Source organism: Ictalurus furcatus, chromosome 5 (assembly GCF_023375685.1).
Source record: "Ictalurus furcatus strain D&B chromosome 5, Billie_1.0, whole genome shotgun sequence".
In the NCBI taxonomy this organism is placed as follows: domain Eukaryota; kingdom Metazoa; phylum Chordata; class Actinopteri; order Siluriformes; family Ictaluridae; genus Ictalurus; species Ictalurus furcatus.
The window spans coordinates 5,511,587-5,536,455 of NC_071259.1; the positions used below are offsets into that span (position 1 = coordinate 5,511,587).

Sequence of the window (24,869 nt, forward strand, 5' to 3'; positions counted from 1 at the left end):
TAACTCTCAAACCTTTGAACTATGGATACTACAGCATTGTTGAAATTCTGCTCAATTCTGATTAGTCAGAAGATTTTCCTATAACAGGCTTGCTGGCTTCAAGACTTAATTCGATGCATCTGAAATGGATGAAAATCGTGTAATTGTTGATATGGTGAAGTTTTCTGGGAAGAGACATTTATTTAGCATTTGTGGAAGGATTTTCCAGTGTCAGTACTGTCTAGAAGTAAATTGAAGTTTTCCGACAAGGAAAGTCTTAAGTCTTAGGCTCTTTCTCTGCACCATTTCTCAGAAACAAGACATGGTGCATTTGTTGGTCTTATTCATTTTAAAAGAGAGAGAGAGACTGATAAGCAAAGGTTTATAGTTGCTACACCGAAAGTGATACAAGGAACAGACGTTGTTTTTTTTGCAGCTGTTCTACAACATTATCTATAACTATAAATGTGCAATAAAGATAAATCCTTATTACAGTATATGCAAGAACAAGAGATAATTGGGTGACTCGCTCACTTTTAGTAAGTGATTCATGCTAGTGAGGGTCACAGTGAATCCTGGAAACACTGGCCGTGAGGTGGGAATATACTTTAGCTGGGCCACATGTCCATCACAAGGCACCAGGCACACTCATTCACACCTACAAGCAAGTTATATTAATAATAATATAAGATAAAAAAAAAATAAATCCTACTGGCATTTATGGAAGGTGGGATGAAACCCGAGAACCCAGAGGGAACCCACGCGGACACAAGGCGAACATGCATAGAAACTCCACACAGACAGTAACCTGAGGACCTCAGGACCCTGAAGCTGTGAGGTGACCTAATAGCTAGTTTGTTAAACACACGCACACACACACACACACACACACACACATTTAGACACAAGCATTCTTTATTTTTACACTCCCCCCACCCCCCATCCCCACACACACATTTTAGAATAATAATAAAAAATAAAAAGTCGTCAAATCTCTGGAAAAACACAAATGGAATTATAGGAATTATGTTGTGATAAAAAAAAAAAAAATCCAAAATAAATCAAAATAATTTAGCATTTTAGCTACTTTGTAGACACGCTTTTTGCCTAGAATTTCCAGAAATGTATTATTGGCATTTTCTCACCCGATTTCTTGAGGAATCCTCCTAAGATGCTTTTTGAACAGTATTAAAGGAGTTCCCACCTACGCTCGACACTTACTGGCTGCTTTTCGGAATATTTCACTCCGAGTCGTTCATTTAAAAAAATATTTTTTTGTAAATAAAATGTTAGTTTTCTAATGAAAGAAATGAATATGTCGGCACAATTATATTTTTTGTCTACAACACTGATTTCACACATTTAATCATACACCTTCAGATCGAAAAGTTTTTAAGATCATGAGAAACATTTCAGTCGAGTGTCTCCGGTAGTGTGTGTGTGTGTGTGTGTGTGTATATATATATATATATATATATATATATATATATATATATATATATATATATATATGTGTGTGTGTGTGTGTGTGTGTGTGTGTGTGTGTGTGTGAGTGTGTGTGTGTGTGTGTGTTCTGTCTGTGTACTCTCGATTTTCCAGATCTTTTTTTACTTAACTGTATTACATTGTAAGGTAAACCTATCTATCTATCTATCCCTTTCTTTCTTTCTTACTTGATCACATGATCTGGTGCCAAAGCCTGCTTAAATCGTTTCCATGAAATTCCCCAAAACAGGAAGTTGTATCACATGTTCAGAGTTTACAGGAAACATGCCAATCAACATGCCTCATTTGGCTCCTCCTAGTTTCGCTTTCGGGCCTATGGTGAGCAATGTTTTGAGTTCAAACCCACAGCACGTGCTGAGACGCGTTATAAATACAGGCACACACTATCCGTCTGTTTGGAAACGGACAATTTATAAATGATCGATCTACACCACTTATTAACTTGCTCTGGTTAAGAAGAAGAAAACAAAGATGGCACGTATGGCCAAAGGTAAGACTTTTGAACAGTTGTAGGCTATTGGAGTTTTCTTTTCTTCTTCTCTTTCTCTTTTTTTAAATATTATTTTTATGAAGTCGGGTCACAATATTCTGATTATTTATGTATGTTATGCGACTGGAATAAAGTTGGTTTGACGCTGGACGTTCGATATTCGCAGATATGCGGTAATTAAGGGACCGTCTCTAAAGTTACATACGAAATTGTTATACACGTTTCTAACTTCAATAGCATTTGAAGGGAATGACTTACAGTCATATAACCAACTGTAAAGTGTTCATCTAGGTGTCAGGTATGAGAAACATCTTTTAGATTTTTGATATTTACCAAAATAAACTATTAAATCATATATATATATATATATATATATATATATATATATATATATATATATATATATAAGTTATATAATGCTTCTTACTAGCATTTAAATGGAGGATATAGTCTCCTTTTGAATATAAGGAAAAATACTGTGTTTATTCATACTATTCTCTGTAACTTCATGTGAGATTAACAGCCAACTGCAACCACTCTACTGTATTGTCTGTATTGTGTATTAGCTACTACTATTACCACGTGACATTGGTTTAAAATAAAAATAACAACAACAACAACAAACACGGACCTCTTCTGATTTATCTCAAGAACACAAATTTTATTTACTTTATTATTTGTCAGTATTTAAGTGTTTATGATATATATATATATTCCAGGATCAGAGAAGAAGGCTTCATTCTGCACGCTCCCAAAATCAGCTCCCAAATTCAGTGCTACAGAGGACAACTGTGGCTTTGGCCAGATTCCTGAAGAGATCCTGCAGAGGCTGATGGATAGAAACAGCCTCAATCTGAATCCTCCGTTCTTTCAGAGAAACGCAGGTAAGAACATGAATAAAATAATAGCATTCTGCACGTGCGCCATGAGTTATTATGAGTTACATATTTCATTCCACATAAAATCTCAAACATATATATATATATATATATATATATATATATATATATATATATATATATATATATATATATTAGTTTTTTTAATACTAATATCTTACTTGTTTTTTGCATGATTGACCTTTGGAGTTCATTACAGTCACGTGACCAGTCAAATTAGGCTAATAATAGAGTTTTTAGAGTTAAAGATACATACTAAAGTACCATTAAGGGTACCAAACGAACAACAAGGACAGGTGCAGTTCAGTACCCTTTTTTTCTGACAGGGCGCACAGTCCTGCCATGTTTCCAAACAGTTTCTGTATTCCTTCCAGTCACTCGTACGCCGTGCACGTGCGGAAAAAGCTGCCTGGGTCCGATCACCTTTCACCCAGAAGTCAAGGGGCAGCACGTGAAGCTGAGTGCAGGCGACCGGCGCGCGACCAGAAACCCGCTGTCATTCCGTCACGGTGTGACTTTCAGCAGCCGGCCGTTGCGCGTCAGGGAGAAAGTGCGCATGCGCGTGGAGCGCTCTGTAGCAGCGTGGCACGGCGCGCTCCGGCTCGGCTTCACAACGGTGCCGCCCGGTACCGGCCCCATGTGCGCTCTGGCCATTCCCGATCTCACCGATCGACAGGGATTCTGGGCGTTCCCCATACCGGAGAATTACTCCGACCCACGCACTGAGCTGACGTTCTGGGTAACGTGCACCGGATACCTTCGCATCCAAACGGACAACGGGTTTGATCACAAAGAAGAAATGTCGCAGATGGACACGAGCAAGCCGATCTGGGCCATGATTGACGTGTACGGCCAGACAACCTCTGTCCTCTTCCTAGGTGAGTTTTACAAATATTATACACACAGTATTGTATCATAACATCATTCATGTATACACTTTGTGGACACCTGATGACCATCACACCTAGACGTAGGCCTAGTTCTTACACAAACTTCTGTTATTACAAAGTTTGCCACACACAATTGTATAGAATTTCTCTGTATGCTTTAGCATTACAATTTCCCTTCACTGGAACTAAGAGGTCCAAACATGTTCCAGCATGACAATACCCCTGTGCATAAAGTGATCTCCATGAGACATGCTTTGCCAAGGTTAGAGTGGAAGAACTCGAGTGTCCTGCACAGAGCCATGACCTTAACCCCACTGAACACCTTTGGAATGAATTGAAACACCGACTGTACCCCAGGCCTCCTCAACTAACCCCCGCACCTGACCTCACTAACTGACCCATAAGCATGCTCCAAAATCTAGTGGAAAGCCTTCCCAGAAGAATGGAGGTTATTATAACAGCACAGAGGGGGACTAAATCTGGAATGCGACGTCGAACAAGCACATATGGGTGTAATGGTCTGGTGTCCACATACGTTTGGCCATATAGCATGTAACAAATCAATTGTTAACAAAGAAGATTACTTTTTTTTTTTCAGCAGGAAAACACACAACACCAGTGGCTTCATGTTTTATTATGATACATATTCCAGGTTCAGAGAAGAAGACTTTCTTCCGCACGCGCCGCTCCTGCTCTGTTCCCACAATCAGTGCTACGGAGCAGAACTGTGGTTATGACCAGATTCCTGAAGAGCTCCTGGTGAGGATGATGAATAGAAAGAGTCTAGAAGAGAACTCTCCGCTCTTTCCGAGCAATGACGGTAAGAATGTGAATAAAAATATCATGCATTAATCAAGTGCACCTTGAGTGTCAGGAAATGTGTGAAATATATAAAAATCCCTATTTCATTCCACACAAAATCTCTTCTATATGGCATGTCTATGGCATCCTCGGTAATAAAGCAGCTGTGATTACGTCCGATACGAAATGATCTCTAAGGAGACATTTATTTAGCATTTATGGAAAGAGTCTCCACGTTTCATGTCGGCTGCAATAAACAAAGTGATAACTAGCTTCACAGACATTCCACAACAAGTAACTATAAATGGATAAAACGTACGCGTCATTCTTTGCATAGTTGTGGATTGTTTTCATCTAACAGCACGCCCCAAATCTTTTATTTGCTACTTACTGTAACTCTCAGAGCATGATGTTGTTACACCTTCCTAGACACTTATCTCTAATGTTTGGTATGCACAGAAGTAAGCTTCCATGATTTTTCTTCTTGTCTTTTTAGATAACGACGAGCACTGTGTAGTGTGCTACTCCGAGACGGCCAGCGTGCACCTGGATTGCGGTCACTCCTGTTTGTGCTCTCAGTGTGCCGAGAGGGTCATCAGTGACTTTGGGACGTGCCCGTTATGTCGGCGAAGCATTCGCAGCTAATGTAAAAAAAAAAAAAAAGTGAGAGAGAGTGCGAGAGAGAGAGATGATGTATAGAAGTATAAATATTGAAAACTGTATTATATTCTGATGTAAATATTTTGTACAAAGTGTGAACGAATAATGCTTTTATATATTTATTTTATATTTATTAAACAAAAAAGATGTAAATGTGATTTGTGTCTCGTCTTGCATATTACTGAGCATCACTTTCACACACTATGGAGAATTTACAGATGCCAATCAGCCTACAGCGCATGTCTTTAGAATGGAGAAGGAAACCGGAGTATCCAGAGGAAATCCCCAAAGCATGAGGAGAACATGAAAACTCCACGCATGCAGGGCAGAGGCAGGAATCAACTCCCCCTCTCAGAGGGTTTTTAAAAGTTTCCATAACCTTACTGATGAGTCAGTGGTTTTGTTTCTTAAAGTTAAACCACATCTTGCATTCCTAGATCGTTCCATAAGGCTTGTAGCACTGTAATTCACACTAAGGAAGAATAACCTCCTCCAGACCAAATCTTTGGATTATTTATTGTGGACTTAATGAATCCTTGCATAACATCAAATCAAACAAATACATGTCTTTTCTGTTATAAGATCACTGATCATTATGAAAGAAAAATAAACCACACAATGGTGGTTATAAATGCCACTCAAACTACAGCACGTGTCTTCGGACTGAGGGAGGAAACCGGAGTACCCAGAGGAAACCCCTGAACCACAGGGAGAACAAGCAAACTTTGCGCACACATCATCCAATTACAAATTCTATAAGAAATACATAAATTATATACATAAGCTATATATATTCTACTGTATAGATTCTAATAGTGTAATACAGTATGTTACGATTATTATGGTGCTACGACTGTCTGTGTAGCACTGAAAATATGTTTTAAACAAGCAAACAAACAAACAAATCAGGCTAGAGATATCCACTAGCTATGACTGTGAAAAATGGAAAATAAACATTTAGTTTTAAACAAACAAGCAAACAAACAAACAAACAAACAAACCAGACTTCATATACCCAAAAGCTATGACCATTAAAGTGTTGTTTAAAAAAACCCAAACACTTATATGTAGCATTTCATATGTAGAAGACGAAGCCAAACTGAAAGCAGCTTATTAATGGAGCAATATTGTGTCAGTGTTATATGCACACCACCTGTGGTACCTGTAGTCAGTAATGGCTGGAGTAGCCTACTGAGAAATACTCAGGTATTTGTATTTCGAGATGAAGTTTATGAAGGAACGTGTGTTGCTTTCCGCGTGAAACCAGCAGAGGGCGACAGATGCAATTTTAAGAGCACCACTGAGACGTCATACTCCCGAAGTCAAACACTTATCTGTAAAACATTTCCCCTCAGATGTTTCTGTAAAAGGAACTGTGAAGTTATTTCGAGATGTGCCAGTTCAGTTAACAGTATTAGCTCGGTTCCATGACTATGGAGAGGAGAAGAGAAAAGCAAAAGAAAGGGAAAGGTCTGGGGAGATGGGGAACAATGACCTTAAGACTTTAGACCTTTAGAATATGACCTTAAGTTGTTGCTCACGCAGTTGGGCTGTTAAATATTTATTTTAGATGGCTGGAGTGGACAGAGTAGTAGAAAGAGGAAGGAGAAAGGAAGAGGGAAGAAGAGTGACTGGAAGACAAAGAAAGTGATACGGAGACAATAGAGTAAGACAGAAACAATGAGAAGAGAAAGTGACAGTGATGGACACTAGTGTTTGTGAGAGTTTTCCTGCTCTCACATCACACCAATGCTAAAATCCACTACTCCATTCCAGCTGTCCTTCTTCCCAAATCCTTTGATGGCAACAAAAAGTTCATTTCCTTTCTCCAGGAGTCTGTTTTGCAATCTTTCTTAAAATTTGAAGTAAAAATTCACCCTGAACAACTCACCTATTCATCTTCGTAGCGTTCCAAGATTTATTTCGATTCTGTCGTCTTTATTTTTCAGCTCCTTTCACCGGCATGTTGCAATGTTCTGTTTTCACTTCCTGGTTTTCTACATTACCAACAATGCTGCTTGACTGATAGTGGCTCCTGGGCTGATTTTGCACTCGTTCCACGTAGCCCTTTAGTCTGTCCAGCTCTCTCCTCTCCTCGTCTGTACACTCTGCTCAAACAGATCAGCTTCCAAAGCTTCATCGATGCTAATACCATCATCAACACCATCGCGCTGGTCATCTCGTAATATTATCTACTAGCCGAGCCGTGACTCGGCGTCGTAGAGCTACTTCGACGTTCTCATTAATATGACGTTGCACGCCGTTGGAACATGATGAGTCCTAACCATTATCCCTCATGTTTTATTTTTCCTCTTACTAAATGCCATGGTAAGCGCACTAGCATTGTCACCCTGTGACATCACCCTGGCACATTCGTTAACTTCTTACAGGAATCACGTAGTCACAGCAACGTTGAACAAATTAGCACCTGGATCACTAAAAACATGACAGATCCTTTAATATAAACATATTTAATGTGTTTCAGGATAAAAATTGCTCTTTAAAGCACCACAGCTCTGCTCTACTACATTTTTATTTAAAAAAAAAAAGGCTTTTCGATGTTTGTTTGGATAATTAATAATGAGTCTTTATTGATCACAGATACATTACAGTGAAATTCTTTTCTTTGCATAATCCAGGTTGTTAGGAAGCTGGGGTCAGAGCGCAGGGTCAGCCATGATACAGCGCCCCCTGGAGCAGAGAGGGTTAAGGGCGTTGCTCAAGGGCCCAACAGTGGCAGCTTGGCAGTGCTGGGGCTGGGGCTTGAACCCGTGACCTTCAGATCAGTAACCCAGAGCCATCGCTGCCACTTTTTATTTTCTTAAATAGGCCCTTAATTTTAATAAAATTACGGGCTTAAGGGATTTCTACAAAGAACTGAAGAAGTGTTATTGGCTGTGGATCTTTGTTTTAATTTTTTTTGGGGGGGGGGGGGCTATAACTACATCAACACTGACAGTGAAAAAAAGGTTGTTTTTTTAAATGTACAACCAAATGTTTTGTATGTGAGGTTTTATAAGGGATAATGCACCTGATACAGTTGCAATCAAAACGCTTCAACCCCTATTGCAAATCAGGTTTACTGTCAAAATTTACAGACGTTCAGCTGTTTGCAAATCAAACAAAAGCGATCGAAATAGTTCAACACAACGAATGTTTCAAGTGCTTTCCCCAAACTGAAAATGCAACTTATTTCAAAATTGTATGTATTGATGAGGAAATGTCTGTGCATTAAAACAATGCCCACAGTTCAATATTTATGTAAAAATTTTGCTTTCAGCATGGTTTGATTTGCACTTTAATGCTGCGATGAGGTTCGTAGGTGAAGACGGGTGTCACGTTTACATGGAATGCGCATTATATAGCCCAGCCTTCCTGAGACGTTCCTTCCCACGTCAGGTGCAAAGTACCTGCCTGTCTGGCTTTTATCAGCTATGCAAAGGGACGTGCAGGATTCATGCTATTTACACAGAGATTTTCCATTTCCCCCAGAACGCCTACTGCCCATCAGCTGAATTCGTTACGCTCGAGTAAGTATTACAGTCAGAAATCTGTCTGGCACCTTTGCATGTGGACATGCAGTCATCTGGAACTTCATGTAATCTGTATCTAGGTGTTGGTGCTGTTGTTGCATGCTGGTTTTCCTTTGCAGACATAACTGGTTTGACAGTGACGCTATGTTTAGTTAGAGACATATGTTTGGTGGTGTCTTTCCAACGGTTGGTCTTCCTCCAATATGTCGGGATTGTAAATGCAGAGGTATTTCGATGAGATTAATGATTGTTGGCAGTTGATGAGCATAGTGGAGGCACATTAATGGAGCAGAAAGGGCCAGTTAACCAGTGTGCCAGCCTGGGGCTGGACCTGAGCATGGAAACTGTGAGAGAAACACTGATCTCTTCCAGCTGAGTGCGTGCATGTGTGTCTGTGTGTGTGTGTGTGTGTTCCATCGTTTGCAATATCTCCATTGACTGTATACAAGGGGTCCAAAAGTGTGTGTGCAAAAGCTAATACAGTATTTTAGTCCATTTGTGTGCCCACTAATTGCAGATCGTTGTATGTGTGTTGTATTTGGTTTGTGTCCTGACCACAAGCATTTCGACTTGCCTCCATTTAAGCCAGTTATTATCCAGATTTAAATCGGACTGCAAGTCTATATGAGCTGTAATATGCAAATTAGCTTCATACAGTTGACCTTTCTGTGTTGTTCCTCATTTCCAGTTTATTTTTTGAATGCAAATGACAGTTGCTACGGAAAACTCAGGGGTCACAGACCATGTGCGTTATGACCTCCTGTACTGGAAGGAGTTTTAGTTGGCACCTATAGAGACATGGGTGTGTTTACATAAGGGGAAAAAATCCCAATCGTGTTGATTACTTTCCTATAACCACATGTCCAAACATGTTTTATTGCTCTTATACCACAGCAATCTGCTATTTAATGGTACATTTTCAACATTTATATCTTTTATTAATTAAAGAATGATGTCATACTTTTTTTTTTTATCCATTTATGGTTAGATTTAATGCTATGGAACATCTGCAAAACAAGTTATCACTTACGTTGTAGGAGCTATAAACAGTTACTAAGGCAGTCTTGTTGCTGGGAAACCAGAAAGTCCAAATTCCTCTTGTCATCTATTATGTATTTATTATCCTTAGATTGTCACGTGTTGTTTTTATAGAAATTATAATATGAATGAGCTCATTAATATGCTGTAAACATGTGAGTCGAATTACTACTGCGCTATTGTCAACGCTGCTGTTCTAGAAAATGAATCGACACCTTCTGACCAATCAGATTCAAGGATTCGAATGCGCGGTCGGTAGTGCAGTGGGTAGCATTGCTGCCTCACAGCTTCAGGGTACCAGGTTCGATCATGAGGTTGGGCTCCCTCGGGGTTCACTGGTTTCCTTCCAGCTCGCAGAAACATGCCAGTAGGTGGATTTGTTAAGATAAATCACTCCTGTGTGTGTGTGTGTTATAGACTGGTGTCCCATCCTAGGTGTATTCCTGCTTCACTACCAGTGTTCCCAGAACAGACCCTGACCAAGATAAAATGCTTTACTGGATACGAATGAATGAATAAACACTGTCTGATAATCTGTTAAAGGAGGACAATGAGGGAGAAAGTGCCAGCGTGCGCTATCGAGGCTGGTATTCAGCACGCGTGCCAACCATATGCCCACACGACAGAGATCAAACCCACACCGCTGCTTTCAAACAGTGAGAGGAAATGGGTTTGTTCTCCTGATTCTAAAACACAAGAGGGAGTTGCCTCCGAAAACACTCTAGAGTTTCTATTATTTCCATCTGTGCATGTGTGTATTGGATGGAAACTATTATGGAGCCCCCCAAACTTGTTAGGCCCTGAGAAGTGTGTGTGTGTGTGTGTGTGTGTGTGTGTGTGTGTGTGTGTTTCTGGTTTGCACACAGGCTGAGTCACAGAAGCACAGCCCATTAGTAGACGCCCCCAGCCCAAAACAGAACAGCGTCTTTCCCGCTTCTCTCACATCCTCGCTCTAACTGTTTCACTGGAACTTCATCTCACAGTAGGTACCGGTTTCTCTCCTGTCACTGCATTCACACACTCCAAACGGCACATTTCTGCATTAGCTTCACCAGCTTGTTTAACACTTACCATGTGTGCTATCATGTTTCTAATTACTTCCTTTGTGCGTGTTTACTCGAATTCAGATCTCCACTTTTGTATATTGAGAAATGAGACTTTAATTTCCTCATGTGAACTGTGGCAGCTAGCACAGCCTGATCGTCTGGATTCCAGCACAGAGTGTGTGACTTACAATTGGGATACAAACCCATCTGTTGAGCAGTGCTGTATGAGTGCCATTGTTTTATTCACTACTGACATATTTTCCAAGCTGCACTGTAGAACTGGACGAAACTGAACGTCAGCATTAGGGTGAACTCTGGAGGAGCTGTATGTTTCTGTGTAGCAAATCTAATTTCCAATTGTCATTGTTATTGTTATAATCTGGCTATGTTTGTCCTGTTACATATGACAGGAATTGCATAGTGAATCGAATCTTATTCTTGAGACAGGATTTTTAGGGTGTGCATCATGTAATCATTATAGTATTACTGTTTAATATGATAACAGTAAGTGCTTTATCCTGGTCAGGGTTGTGGTGCATCTGGAGCCTGTCCAAGGAAAATTGGGCGTGAGGTGGGAATACACCCTGGATGGAATGCCAGTCTATCACAGGGCGCCATGCTATTGTGCAAGCAGTGCAGATTAGTAGTTTTAGCTCTGAGGTGTGGAAGGTCACACCCCAATTACAAGTGATTGACAGGCACAGAGGCCACACCTCTTTCTTTGTGACTGACTGGCACACAGGCCACACATTCTTCACTGGGATTGGCAACCTTAGAGTCCATCTCTTCTTCACTTGGACTGAAGGCCACACCTTTTTCACTAGGTTTGCAAGATAAAGGAGCCACACCTCCACTACTGGGACTGACAGGCACAGAGGACACACCTCTTTTAGTGGGACTGACAGATACTGAGGCCACATCTTCACTGGGACTGACAGACACTGAGGCCACATCTCCTTCAAACGGACTGACAGACACTGAGGCTACACCTCCTTCACTAGGACTGAAAGGTGCAAAGCTCACACCTCTTTCACTGGGACTGAAAGATACAGAGCTCATACCCCCTTCACTGGGACTGACAGACACTGAGGCCACACCTTATTCACTGGGACTAACAGACATTGAGGCCACACCTCCTTCACTAGGACTGAAAGGTTCAGAGCTCATGCTTCCTTCACTGGGACTGACAGATACAGAGGCCACACCTCCTTCACTGTGAATGACAGGTACAGAGGCCACACCTCCTATACTGGGGCTGAGAAGCAAGGTGAAGGCTTGATGATGTCAACTATATTTATAGATGCTTCCAATGGTGATGGTGATCATCAGAACCGAGAGTAGGCCAACTCCCAAATGGTTTCCTCATCCCTGCAAAGGTGCACTAGATAGTGCAAAACGCAATGGCTTCTACAGTTTCCCAGATACTGTACTATATGGCCAATAGAAAGCGATGTAAGATTCACCCAGTGGCTCAGCTCGGTAGCTAGCGCCCCTGAAGCTTAGCTAATCTGGCTTAATTAGTTTATTTCCATTACAGTCCACAAATATTCATCTTGGTTGGGTCTTTGCTGAAGCAAGGATGTTATTAAATATGCAGAGTTGACAACACTGCTTACAAGAAAACCTTAGCAGGATAATCATCCAAAGAGACCCTGTCTGCTTGTTTTCTATTAGCTCACAAGGACGCGGCTCATGAATTCACGGGTCAAATCGCACAGGTCGAGTCAGGATGAAGCAAAAGTACCCTCTACCAGAAGCTGATGCATGTTTTTTCACATCCTCTGTCCTTTCCCCTTCGGTGAAATAGCTTTTGATGAATTTGATCTGGCCTCTGCTTTAGCTGACAAAGTGCCTCCTGCATACAGGATGTGTGTGTGTGTGTGTGTGTGTGCGTGTGTGTGTGCGTGTGTGTGGGACAAACATGGCTGGCCAATGATGATCAATGAATGGTCATTGGGAACAATGGTGATCAGTGATTGGTCATTGGGAACAATGGTGATCAGTGATTGGTCATTGGGAACAATGGTGATCAGTGATTGGTCATTGGGAACAATGGTGATCAGTGATTGGTCATTGGGAACAATTGTGATCAGTGATTGGTAATGGGGAACAATGGTGATCAGTGATTGGTCATTGGGAACAATGATAATCAGTGATTGGTCATTGGGAACAATGATAATCAGTGATTGGTCATTAGGAACAATGATGAAGATCACCCCATGCAGATGGTCAGTAAATCTTTACACACCTCAGTTTATAATAATATAATAATATCGTAGTTCCAAAAATCCCAAAGGCTAGAAAACATGCTAACTTTTGTTAGGATCTGTACTTCATGTGGATTTATAGCAGTACATCACAGTATTCAAAGTAAATATTTGCCAGAGTTGTTAAGCAAACTCGCACACAGCCTTACAGAACCCTGGGCCTTGCCCCTAGCTTCGTTCCTTCCATTCCGTCAGGAATGTTGTTAGTTAAACTATCGTAAGGTTCGGTTCTAATAATATTTCAACTCTGATGTCATCGATAGTATTTTTTCAGTTATTACTGCTGGATGATACTGCAGAAGTTATCGTTATTATATTCCTAAACTGGACAGTCCTGATGACTGTGGACATCTACATGTGCTCTCTCTGCTGTAATGACTCTGCTTTAGGCAGGTAGGATGAGGGAAGTGTGGATATGTGGGCCTTCTCTTCTCTTTTCTTCTCTTTTCTTTTCTCCTCTTCTCTTTTCTTTTTGTCTCTTTTCTTCTCTTCTTTTCTTTTCTTCTCTTCTCTTTTCTTTTTGTCTCTTTTCTTCTCTTCTCTTTTCTTTTTGTCTCTTTTCTTCTCTTTTCTTTTTGTCTCTTTTCTTCTCTTTTCTTTTCTTCTCTTCTCTTTTCTTTTTGTCTCTTTTCTTCTCTTCTCTTTTCTTTTTGTCTCTTTTCTTCTCTTTTCTTTCTGTCTCTTTTCTTCTATTCTCTTTTCTTTTCTTTTTGTCTCTTTTCTTCTCTTCTCTTTTCTTTTTCTCTCTTTTCTTTTCTTTTTGTCTCTTCTCTTCTCGTTTCTTTTTGTCTCTTCTTCTCTTCTCTTTTCTTTTCTTTTTGTCTCTTCTGTTTTCTTCTCTTCTCTTTTCTTTTCTTTTTGTCTCTTTCCTTCTCTTCTCTTTTCTTCTATTCTCTTTTATTCATTTTCTTCTGTTCTCTTATCTTCTCCTCTCTTCTCTTTTCTTTTTTTCCCATCTCCTTTCTTCTCTTCTCTTCTCTTTTCTTCTCTTCTTTTTTAGTAGTCTTTGGAAATACATGCTCTACAAATGCATCACACACACACACACACACACACACACACACACAGAAACTTCGGGTACTAGTCTGAGTTACACTGACTCCTTCCAAACCACTGAATTATTAAAAAGCTGCTGACTCCTACAGCTCTAGAGAGCCAGAGACCTTCACAAACAGCTGTCCTTCACACACACACACACACACAATGCTAACTCGCTGAGAGAAGTAATCATGTATATATCATACATGTCTCTTTGGAGGTACATAGTATGTGTGCACACGTGTGTGTGTGTGTGTGTGTGTGTGTGTGTATGCAAACAGCAAACACTGCATGCTGCAGGAATAACGATGCCTGTCACCTGAACTCTGGGTTACATAACGCCTCTCCTGCAGGCCACGCTGCTGTGTGAGCTTACAACTGAAACCCTTCACCTGTGGGAGAACTGGTTTAGACTCTGTGTCCTAGCAACGTTAAACAGAAACCATTCTGTCCACTTTAAAACAAATAATCCTGTTTATGACCCTGCTTTGTTTACATTTTTGTCCTTGGGGAATTTTTCCAAGTTAATCCAGGTTTCGGCAGGCCATGGTTGTCAGCGACATGCTAAGAGTGTTAGTGTGTGATATTCTTCAAGTTTTGCCTGTTTGTCATAGCATACACAGGATGGTCACAGCATTCTTTTGCTATACTGGGTTTGAAAGCCTGCCAAACAAAACACTGCACATTTAAAGGAATACTTCACCATTTTCCAACCTAGTCTTTATCCACTGTATCTGTTGCATATGTGTGTGAACCAAGAGTATTAATTTCTGCTTGTAGAAGTTAGCAGCAAAACCTTTTTACAGCAAGGCCACTTATAATGGAAGTCTAAGGGCAGATGTGGCTTAATTAGGGCCTGTAGTTGGGGCCAGAATACAGGTGGGCAAAGTCATCCGTGATCATAAGTCAACATACAAGCAAGTGTAAAAAAAACAAAAAACAAAAGAGGAAACGGCAAAGCTTTGACTAAAAGGGTACAAAAAATACACGACAAGTAAGAAAAACAGCAAACTAATGAAGGGCTTTACACAGAACAGGTGAACACATTAGGGTAACCAACCAAAGATATTATGGGATAGAGACAGGACTAGAAAAACGAAACAAAATAAATAAACAAAAGCACATGATATGAACCCAAAACAAAATGACTTTATTATTAGGTTTAGGTTACGTGGAACGGCCGCGACACAAGTCCCTGGGAATTATGTATTAAATACAGAAATGATCATTTATTGGAATGATATAACCCTATCGTTTGAATTACAGCTGGAACTATTGTCAGAGCTGCTGTTAGAGAAAACGAACCAACACGTCATATTCGAGAATCCAACGGCACGGTGGTAAAAGCGGTATAAGCTTTGCGCGACTCCCTTTCCACGTTCCTGCTTGTAGTTGCACTTATAACGTTGGTTACCATGCTGGGTGTAATTCCATGTTTCAGTGCCAGCTATTTTATCAAAACTGCATTTCCTTGGCTTTGTGAAGCCACCTACAGCCTGGTGGAACCCTTCCCACATTTCCTGCCTGAAATAAACCATGATCTCACACCCTGGAAAGAAGCAGCGATTTCCCCATGCTCTTCACAATAATGAAGTAATGAAATCACCTGTTTTAAACGAAGGCGTGAGGTCGGACATGTACAGCCACGCTGGGTTATTGCTCGTGGACGGGATCGGCGAGCCGTTGCGTAAGCCCTTAATGACTTTCTAACATGCAATTCTTTCATGTCTGTACTTGCAGAAAATCGTAATCTCTAGCTCTGTACATTGGTATACGGCTGGCCACAGTGTACGTGAATCGAGGGATTCGTTAGTGTTGACTCCAGGATTATGTCAGTCTTTCGCTGAGTCACTAAGAGAAACCTGTTCTATTCTAAGTCGCAAAGAGAGAAACGAGAGGAAGAATGGAGGGAGAATAGCAAGCCTAGGAGGGTGGAGGCTGTTTTGTATTTGACTTCCCCTGTTTTTATCAGCTCCATGTAGAAATATCACCTTATTAGCACAAAGAATAAGTCTGGTGCCTATTGAAATGTCACTCTGTCAGCAAAGTCAGCCAAGAACAAGTCAAGTGTACGCCGCCTGATCGTTTCCATGGCAACCTTTAGTGACTGGGACGTTCACCTCAGGCAGAGCAGTGTGTGTGTGTGTGTGTAAGTGTGTGTGTGTGTGTGTGCTTATATGGGGGCAGTTACTCTATCAAGAGAGTGAATAGAGGTTAAGTGTAAGAGTAAAAGAGATGGAGAGGAAGAAATGAGAGAAAGAGAGAGAATGCGTAGCCAGTCGGTGAGATCAGAGAGAAAGAGAGAGAGAGAGAGAGAGAGAGAGAGAGAGAGTAGCAGGAGGTCTGAGTCAGTCAGATGTGCAGTCAGAGTGAGTGTGTGTGGGAGAGAGAGAGGCTGAGAGGCTGTGTTTTCCTAAGGACTCTATGCACAGCAGTACCATCACACACTCCAATAGATCCCTGACACAGACTTTGGTGAGTTCACTTTTCACTATTCCATAGCAACACTCAAACTTTACAACTTAGTCTTTACATCTGTAGTTCTTATCCAGGCCTTCAGGGCTTCATTCAGAAAGGAGAACGCTCCAATGGACTGTCTTGTCTTCTTGAGCAGAAATATCCAGTTCTCACATGGGGTCAGGGAATGAAAAGTATAGCGAATACTGTATGTGAAGCTCTTTGAGCCAGTTTGTTTACAATGACAACGACCTTTTCAGGTGCTTTACATATCGAGCGCTCTGATTTGTTTTAAAGGAGACTCAGGAACGGAGATGTGGTGCTGAAAGGATCTAGAATGGTCCTGGGTATGGAAATCATTATTGTAAAGTTCTGGTCATTTGGACAACAGTGTAAAGCTGTACAATTAACTGTGTTTTGAATTGTGATTGGTGAGCTTAGCCTGGCTAATGTTAATGTAAGCTCTCAGTGGTAACAGTGTTAACATTATTTGGTTATATATCATGATTGCATATTCATTCGTTTGTTAGGAATTGTGGTTCTACAACCCTGATTCCGAAAAAGTTGAGACAGTATGGCAAATGCCGATAAAAACAAAGAGGAGTGATTTGTAAATGCACTTTGACTTGTATTTAAACAACAACAACAACAAAAAACGTATAAAGACAAGGCATTTGATGGTTTACCTAATCAACTGCATAGTTTTTTTTTTTAATTGATGCATGCAACACGTTCCAAAAAAGTTGGGACAGGGGCGATTTAGGACAAGTTGAAATAAGAAAGTGATTTGAAACAGGTGAGGCAATTGTCTAATCGTAGTATATAAGGAGCCTCCATAAAAGGCCTAGTCCTTCCAGAGCAAGGATGGGTCGAGGCTCGCCAATCTGCCAACAGATGAGTCAGTGAATAATCCAACACTTTGAGAACAACATTCCCCAAAGACAAATCAGTAGGATTTTGGGCATTTCACTTTTTACAGTGCACAATATAATTAAAAGCTTCAAGGAATCCTATCAAATCTCGGTGCGTAAAGGGCAAGTCCGTTAATCACTTCTGAATGTACGTGATCTCCTATCCCTCAGACGTCACTGTCTTAAAAATAAACATGAGTCTGTAACGGATATCCTGACATGGGCTCGGGAATACTTTGGTAAAGCTTTGTTAGTCGACACCATTCGCCGCTGCATCCACAGATGCAAGTTAAGGCTTTACTATGCAAAGCAGAAATCATACATCAACACTGTCCAGAAGCGCCGCTGACTTCTCTGGGCTCGGTCTCATCTGAGATGGACAGTAGCACAGGGGAATCATGTTTTGTGGTCCGATGAGTCAACATTTCAAATAGTTTTTTGACAAAACAGCCAAAGAGGAAAAGGACCATCCAAGCTGTTATCAGAGTCAGGTCCAAAAGCCAACGTCTGTCATGGTATGGGGGTGTGTCAGTGCCCATGGCATGAGTAACTTGCACATCTGTGAGGGCCATTAATGCAGAAAGATATGTACACATTCTGGAGCAACATACGCTGCCATCCAGAGCAGGACAACGCCAAACCACATTCTGCCCAGATTACAAGCGCATAGTTGCGCAAGCAGAGAGTGCGGGTGCTAGCATGGCCTGCTGCAGTCCTGACCTGTCTCCCATTGAGAATGTGTGGCACATTATGAAGCACAAAATAAGGCAACGAAGGCCCTGTAGAGCTGCGCAGCTGAAGAAATGGAGGAATGGGGGGAAATTCCATTTGCTAGATTAACCAACAGGTGTCTTCAGCGCCTAAACGCTTAATAAGTGTTATTAAAAGATAAGGTCATGTTACACAGTGGTAAACAGTCGACTGTCCCAACTTTTTTGGAGTGTGTTGCAGTCATCAGATTTGAAATGAGTGTATATTTTCAAAAATAAATGAAATTCACAAAGTAAAACACCAAATAATGTGTTAATAATGTGTTTTCAATATAGTACAGGAGGAACTGAATTTTCAAAGGACACTTTTTGTTTGTTTTTTGGCATCTTCCATACTGTCCCAACTTTTTCGGAATTGGGGTCCCTGTGTAAGGTGTTCCTATAATACATAATGTATTACAAGTGCATTAATATAAACCTAATATAAACCATTTGCCTTGCAGCTGGCACTAATGTCAGAGCTTCTGTTATGGATAATTAATCAACACCTTCTGACCAATCAGAATCAAGAATTCAACAGCGCTGTGGTATACACTACAGCAATGCTATTTTCCCCTTAAACTGGCTGTAGCATTTTGAGTAACATCAGTATTAACATGCTCAGTATCAGTATTAAAATATAAAAGTGTATAAAATGATATGAAATTGTAGAGCAAGTAGCTTTTATAGGAACATACAGTATATGGTAACCTGTTGAACTTTCAGCCTTGTTTACTCGCGTTCAAAGACTTTCTTCCCTTCAAAGATTTCTTTTTACTGACTATAACATGCACGAGTGAGAATTTTCTCAGAAGTGGGGTTTTTATGGAGTCAGAGCGGTTCATCTGTTCCTCTTGTTCATAAACGGAAGGCTTCTTCATTAAGAGGTCAGGGTTTAATCTGGCTGCATATTTCCTGTCCTTTTCCATGGCTGTCTTTCCTCTTTTTTTGTAGGTAAATGTGACTGGTGTCCATTAGCGTGTGTCTAGGGATGAAGGAATATAGGGTAAGAGAGAGAGAGAGAGAGAAGCTGGAGCAGTATATAACTTTCCCATGAATCTCTACTAAATGTGGAAATAACAGTGGCATAACAGTAGTCAATAATACTAGCAGGATAGCTAACAGTGTTCTATTACAGTATGCTGTATAAATCACTAGCCAAGTCACTGTCTAGCTAGCATACGCTGTCATACTATACAAACAAATGGGCAAGATTGCAATAAGCTAGCTAACATTAGACCATTATATTGTGTAGATTAGAACAATGCACAAGGTTGTTACCAAGCTGGCCAACATTAGTCCAGCGCACAAGTATGCTGCTAGCTAGCATTAGAGTAACTGTGATATTGTGTAAAATGACTTGGGCAAACGTTAGAGTAACTCGTATATTATGTAAAACAGATAAGGTTGCTAGCAAGCCAGATAATATTAGATTAAAACACATTGTATGACATTGTGTATCAGCCAGTAGACAACAGTAGACAATGTCACTATAAGCTAGCTAAAATAAGACTGTTGCAGTACAGTATATTTTTTAAACCAGTATCCAAGTTGTTGAAAAAAATAGCTAGCTAACATTAACTGTCATATTGTCTAAAAGAGTATCACTATACACTGGTAAAGAATAGACTAACTAGCGTATTGTGTAAACCAGTACACAGGGTTGTACACAACATTATACTAACTATTATATAGTGTAGAACATTAGATAAGGTAGCTATCTATTAAGCAAGCTAATGGTAGTATTTCTATGTACACCCAGGGACAAAAAAGCCTCTGCTTAAATATATTTGAAGATATCTAGGAGTAATAAATCTGTGTATGTGTTTAAATTGATCCATCCTGCTTATTATTTTCCCTTTCAGTAGTTCCCCTGCGCCTAACGCTGCCAACAAAGCAACTAAATTTGGTGACTTTTTAGAGTACTTTAGCGACCTTCTTTTCGAAAAGAGCCTGAGTTATGTTGTGCTTGACCAATCCCAAATTACCTAATTGTTCCCAATGACCAATCACTGAGCACCAAATTAGTCTATATACTGTAGGTGACTAATAGTGACATTTTGAGCATGTATTAGCTACTATCCTTTGAAAAGAGTTGATAACATTGCGTTAGCTGTCCATTGCGGCTTTAGAGATCGAATATTACTATTCTAGTGCGATCTGAGATATTTAGCACACAACAAAAGATTGTGGATTGAGCGTTTATCAGTCACAGAGTGCCTACAGTGTTATGAACGGAAAGACTGCCCCAGAAGCGGTGAACGCTACACCCTCAAAGATGACTATATAACTCAATTTTAAACTAAAACAGAACCTCATTAGTTTAATATGGCTGATATATGACTAGGCTTCCATTGGGAAACCGCTTGTATCCAGTGCTAATGGTAACAACGGACATTCCTTGCTGTAGCAAACTCCAAACTCAGATTTTCGAGCTGTGGTCTACTGATTCACCCTGTTGGATGTGCTGAGAAAACCAGAGAAGTTTTTAACCCACAATCCAGAATATTAAATTGCCTCAGTTTAAGCAAATACTCAATAGAAACATGTAGAGCAGCATTCCAAGAGGTACAGAAACTGCTCTTTGTGTTTTTCCACGTGGCTTTTTGGTAGGAATGGCGAGTTCCTCCTAAGAAGCAGAACGTGAAAGGTTGTGTCAGCTTATTCGTTTAAAAAAAACTACAACTTTCCTACAACTTAAAGCTGCTGTACATTTTTAAAATAATCCAAGAGCATAACGTGGGTTAGAGGAGCAAGTGTAGCGGTAGTCTGTAGAAGAAACGGTCATCCAAACAATGACCGACGTCAAAACAAAACAAAACAAAACAAAAAAAAACATCCGGACAATGACCGACACGTGTTTCGAAATAGCCAGACATGTCCGAGTGGATCCCTTCATGTGTTTTGACCCTGAAGGAGTGTCTGGCTCTTCACTATCAAACGGTATGCAGCATCTGGGCTGATCAGAGAGCCATACATGGAGAAGAGATGGGCCTGTCTCTGATTAATGTGTGTATCCTTTAATAACGGTTGATTGTAAGCAGACACACAGAGCCATGTATGGGCCAAAGTGAAAGAGGGAGGGAAGAATGTGCATGTGTGTTTGTCTGAGGAAGAAATAGAGAGGATTATAGTGTTATTAAAAAAGAAAAATGGATAAAGGGAGTGTCTGGAAATGCTGAGACAGGAGAAAGGAGGGATGATGAACATGAATAGAAGGACTTTTTTTTTTTGTTGTTGTGAGCTTCACCTCACAAATCATTTTGGATGGTAGCCTGCTACTTGTCTGTTATTGCTTCCTTAATAGACAACGTCCTGGTCTCTTTGTAAACCTCATTGGGGTTTTTTTTTCTTTCTGTTTCTCTCTCACACACACACACCCAGATTTGAATATAAAGCAGATATAATAAAAAGCCCATTGTCTGCCAAACAAAGTCGGAAACAATTGAAGTGTTTCAGATATCGCCTGAAGCGAATGGGATGAGTTACTTGACTCGCAATTGTGCTTGTTTGTTGTACTGATTTGGATGCATACTTACATAGGTCTTTTGGGATTCGTTTTTACGACTGTGATGTGTAACAGAGCCTGCGAAACATGCGTCACTGTCCTGCACTAATATGGAGTACGTAAACATATCTTCTTCCTTTTATGGAACCATCTTAAAACAGGGATTTATGTTTCCTGATCTATTTGGACAGGCCCGATGACCGATTGGGCTCATCCTTTCCAATGTAACAAACAAAACAGCTTCGGTTCAGGACGTGTTCCAAATACCACTGAGGATGGATAGAGGTGCGGGTCAGAATTTGTCTAATCACAGGTTTGAGGGCGGCAGGTAATTGTAGCAAAAGGGTGCAAACTCGCTATTCATGCATTCATCTTCTTAGTAACCGCTTTGTTCTCTCCAGGTAGTAGTCCAGGTATCCTGGGCTCAGGGCAGGAATACAGTAAAATCCAATGGCATATCTAAGAAGTGCTTTATGCTGAATGGGCCTTATTTATCTAACCGGATACGAAGGAATTCATTCGTAAATTGTTTGCAGGAGCATTTGCAAAGGAAGTGTGGTATCCCTTTATTTCAATTGAAACTGTGTGAAATTGAGTTGTTTCCTATTAATGACTTAAAAGAAAGCATTCCAAATCAAATCCAAAAATTAAGACATGGAGGAGGCCGGGGAGCTGCGGGCCGGCTCCCGGATTCCGGTCACCATCAAATAGATAGTGAATGACACCCTGATGGTGGTGTTCACTTACAGAGATAGAAGCTACACCGGGATTTTGCTTGATTGCACCAAAAAGTGAGCGTGATTTTTAAAATTATTATTATTGTTATTATTTTTGCTTTAAATGCACTGATGCTACTAAGCTACGCTAATTTTGCTATGTTATGCCAGGGGGCATTGATAGTTAATTCACAGGCAAAGATGTTAGCCAATCTTAGCAGTGAGTGGTTACACTGAAGCCTTAAAGGTAAAGGACGTAAAAAACGGTCAGAGGGTCAGAGACAGGGTGAAAAAAGGTCACAAATTACAAAATTTTATATGTTTTTGGTGTGAAAAACTTTACTAATATTATACCTCAGGGAAGATCATTTAGAAAAAAATATTTTCAAACCATGTCATGACCCCTTTAAATAAGTTTTGTGGGCATCCTAAATGTGCCATGAAGGCGCTTGGTAATTTATGGCTGATGGGCATTTTATCAACATGCATGTATGAAGAAAATCAGCCTTGCCGAAACAATTGTAAATCTGGCTGGAATTTTTAGTTCGGTTTGGCCTATGAAAACATTTACACACTTTACTAACTTTACTAAAAGACTGATAAATGAGGTCCAATGAACAGGAAAGTTCTGGACAGGTTGGTTAATAATATAAAGATGACTTTATGTGCAGCTCTAATTTGGTGTGCTTTCTTAGTGGAACAATAAGGCATGGTCAGTCAAAGGGCACTATAATTAATAGCACAGCATTTGAATAGAAGAGCCGTTTTTTGACCTCACTGGTAGTTAAAATGCTTGAGTGGTTGGTAGAAAAGCTGACAAACTCAGGCGGAACATAAATAATTAGTGACTTTGGCAGTAGTATTTGTCTTAAAGAGGTCTGGCTTAGAAGGCAGATGTACACATTAGCGCTGAAGCTATGCTGGTGGTCCATGGGCCAGCCAATTATAAAGAAGTCGAAGACGGCATGAACTTCCAGCCTGATTCCTGATTCTGACTGGAGTCTTTCACTCAGTCTGCCACCCAGATGACTAATGTGTTGTGCATAACGCATTTCTTTCTTTCTTATTTGTGTCATGGTGTTAAATAGGGACAGGGTTCACTCTTCTTTGGATACACTTGCTATTGTGACTAAGGTCACTTGGCTCCAATTGACATCTTTAGGCTCTAAAGACTATAAAGCCTTTGTAAAATTATAAAGATAGTTATAGTAGGTGTTGTGGCTAGCTTAACATGTCGAGTGGCTAGTCTGAAAGGCTGTATGTCCTTCATACTTGTGGCAATAGTTCTGGGCTCCAAATGAATGCCAGTTAGACATTTCAAATCTTTGTCAAATCTCTAAAATTCACCTTTATACTACAAATTACGCTTACCAAACAGTTCTACAATTCTTGCATCTTCTGGAAAGTTTTGCTGCACTTCTCTAAAGCCAGTGTTTCTAATGAAGTAAAGCCAAATCTGGTCATTTTAAACCATTAGTGCTTATTTCCTCACAGCACCATAGATAATATACATAACTGGAAGGTAGCTAATTTGTATGACATACAAAGGCCCATAAAAAAAGAGTCTATAAATTTGAAATGAATCATCTTCAGCCTCTTTGATGACAATATCATCATTTTTCCATTCACCTACTTGTTGGTCATGATCCCAGACCGATGACTCAGACTGCTCATCTCATCAGGGAGGATGACGTTACCTTCAAACATTCCTGTGGAAAAATGTGTTCACTGGGATGTTCCTTGTAGGAAGTCATCCTTTTTTTCCACCAAGCTTTGGAACAGACAGTTCTATTTAAAGATAGTATTTCAGAGATCTTGGCTGATATCTCTTATATTGCTATCTCTACCCCAAAACATCTGGCAGGAAGAATGGTAACTCTCGTGATGGGAGTTAACAAAGGACCATAACAAAGGCCCACATCTAGGGTCATGATGTCACTGAACTTTGAGAGGTATTTAGTACTATTGGTTTGAAGCCTAGAATTAAGTTGACTGGAACCTATTATGGGTGCATTATCCCAAAACTGGCAGGAAATATATCCGTGAACAGAAGAATTGCTTGTTAGATGACATAATTTAATGTGCATTTGCATTCTAAAAAAGAACTCATCCTTTTTATATTATACAGATTTACAGAAATTAGGGATTACGTACAAGACAGAGCAATTTCATTGTAAAGCTAAATTAGGTTGTACAGAAAGCAGCCTCATTTATGAGAAACCCAGCTGTGATCCTAAACAGTTACAGCTTTCCATACAACTTTGATCTCAACTACTTACAACATGATCTTAACCAAAAGCCAAAACAGCTTTTCATACAACTTTATTGAGATGACATCCTATAAACATACAATAATGGGATCCTGTTGGATAGTATACAGT

The 24,869-nt window shown here is 40.2% G+C and overlaps 2 protein-coding genes across 3 annotated transcripts in view; both read left to right on the plus strand.

Annotated features, from left to right (window-relative positions):
- The first annotated feature begins 1,580 nt into the window (after positions 1-1,580).
- LOC128607509 (E3 ubiquitin-protein ligase NEURL3-like) lies at positions 1,581-5,383 on the plus strand. Its single transcript, XM_053624416.1, has 5 exons — positions 1,581-1,975; positions 2,695-2,859; positions 3,249-3,752; positions 4,417-4,584; positions 5,062-5,383. The coding sequence occupies exons 1-5, from the start codon at positions 1,957-1,959 to the stop codon at positions 5,208-5,210; spliced, it is 1,005 nt and encodes a 334-aa protein (XP_053480391.1). The 5' UTR covers positions 1,581-1,956; the 3' UTR covers positions 5,211-5,383.
- A 5,265-nt stretch (positions 5,384-10,648) lies between these two features.
- The window catches only part of sorbs3 (sorbin and SH3 domain containing 3), a 53,190-nt gene continuing 38,969 nt past the window's right edge, over positions 10,649-24,869 (plus strand). Inside the window, exon 1 of one of the 2 annotated variants that reach the window (XM_053624391.1) lies at positions 10,649-10,778. The gene's annotated coding sequence lies outside the window, so the exon portion shown is untranslated. Of the gene's footprint in view, positions 10,779-15,697; positions 16,623-24,869 lie in introns of those variants that run through there. The other variant, XM_053624390.1, reaches the window with a different exon arrangement.

Bases quoted from the DNA above. Each gene is read 5' to 3' on its own strand.
- LOC128607509 (XM_053624416.1), top strand. The intron at 2,860-3,248 runs GTAAGAACATGA...TATTCCTTCCAG, and splicing joins GTTCTTTCAGAGAAACGCAG to TCACTCGTACGCCGTGCACG. The intron at 3,753-4,416 runs GTGAGTTTTACA...TACATATTCCAG, and splicing joins AACCTCTGTCCTCTTCCTAG to GTTCAGAGAAGAAGACTTTC.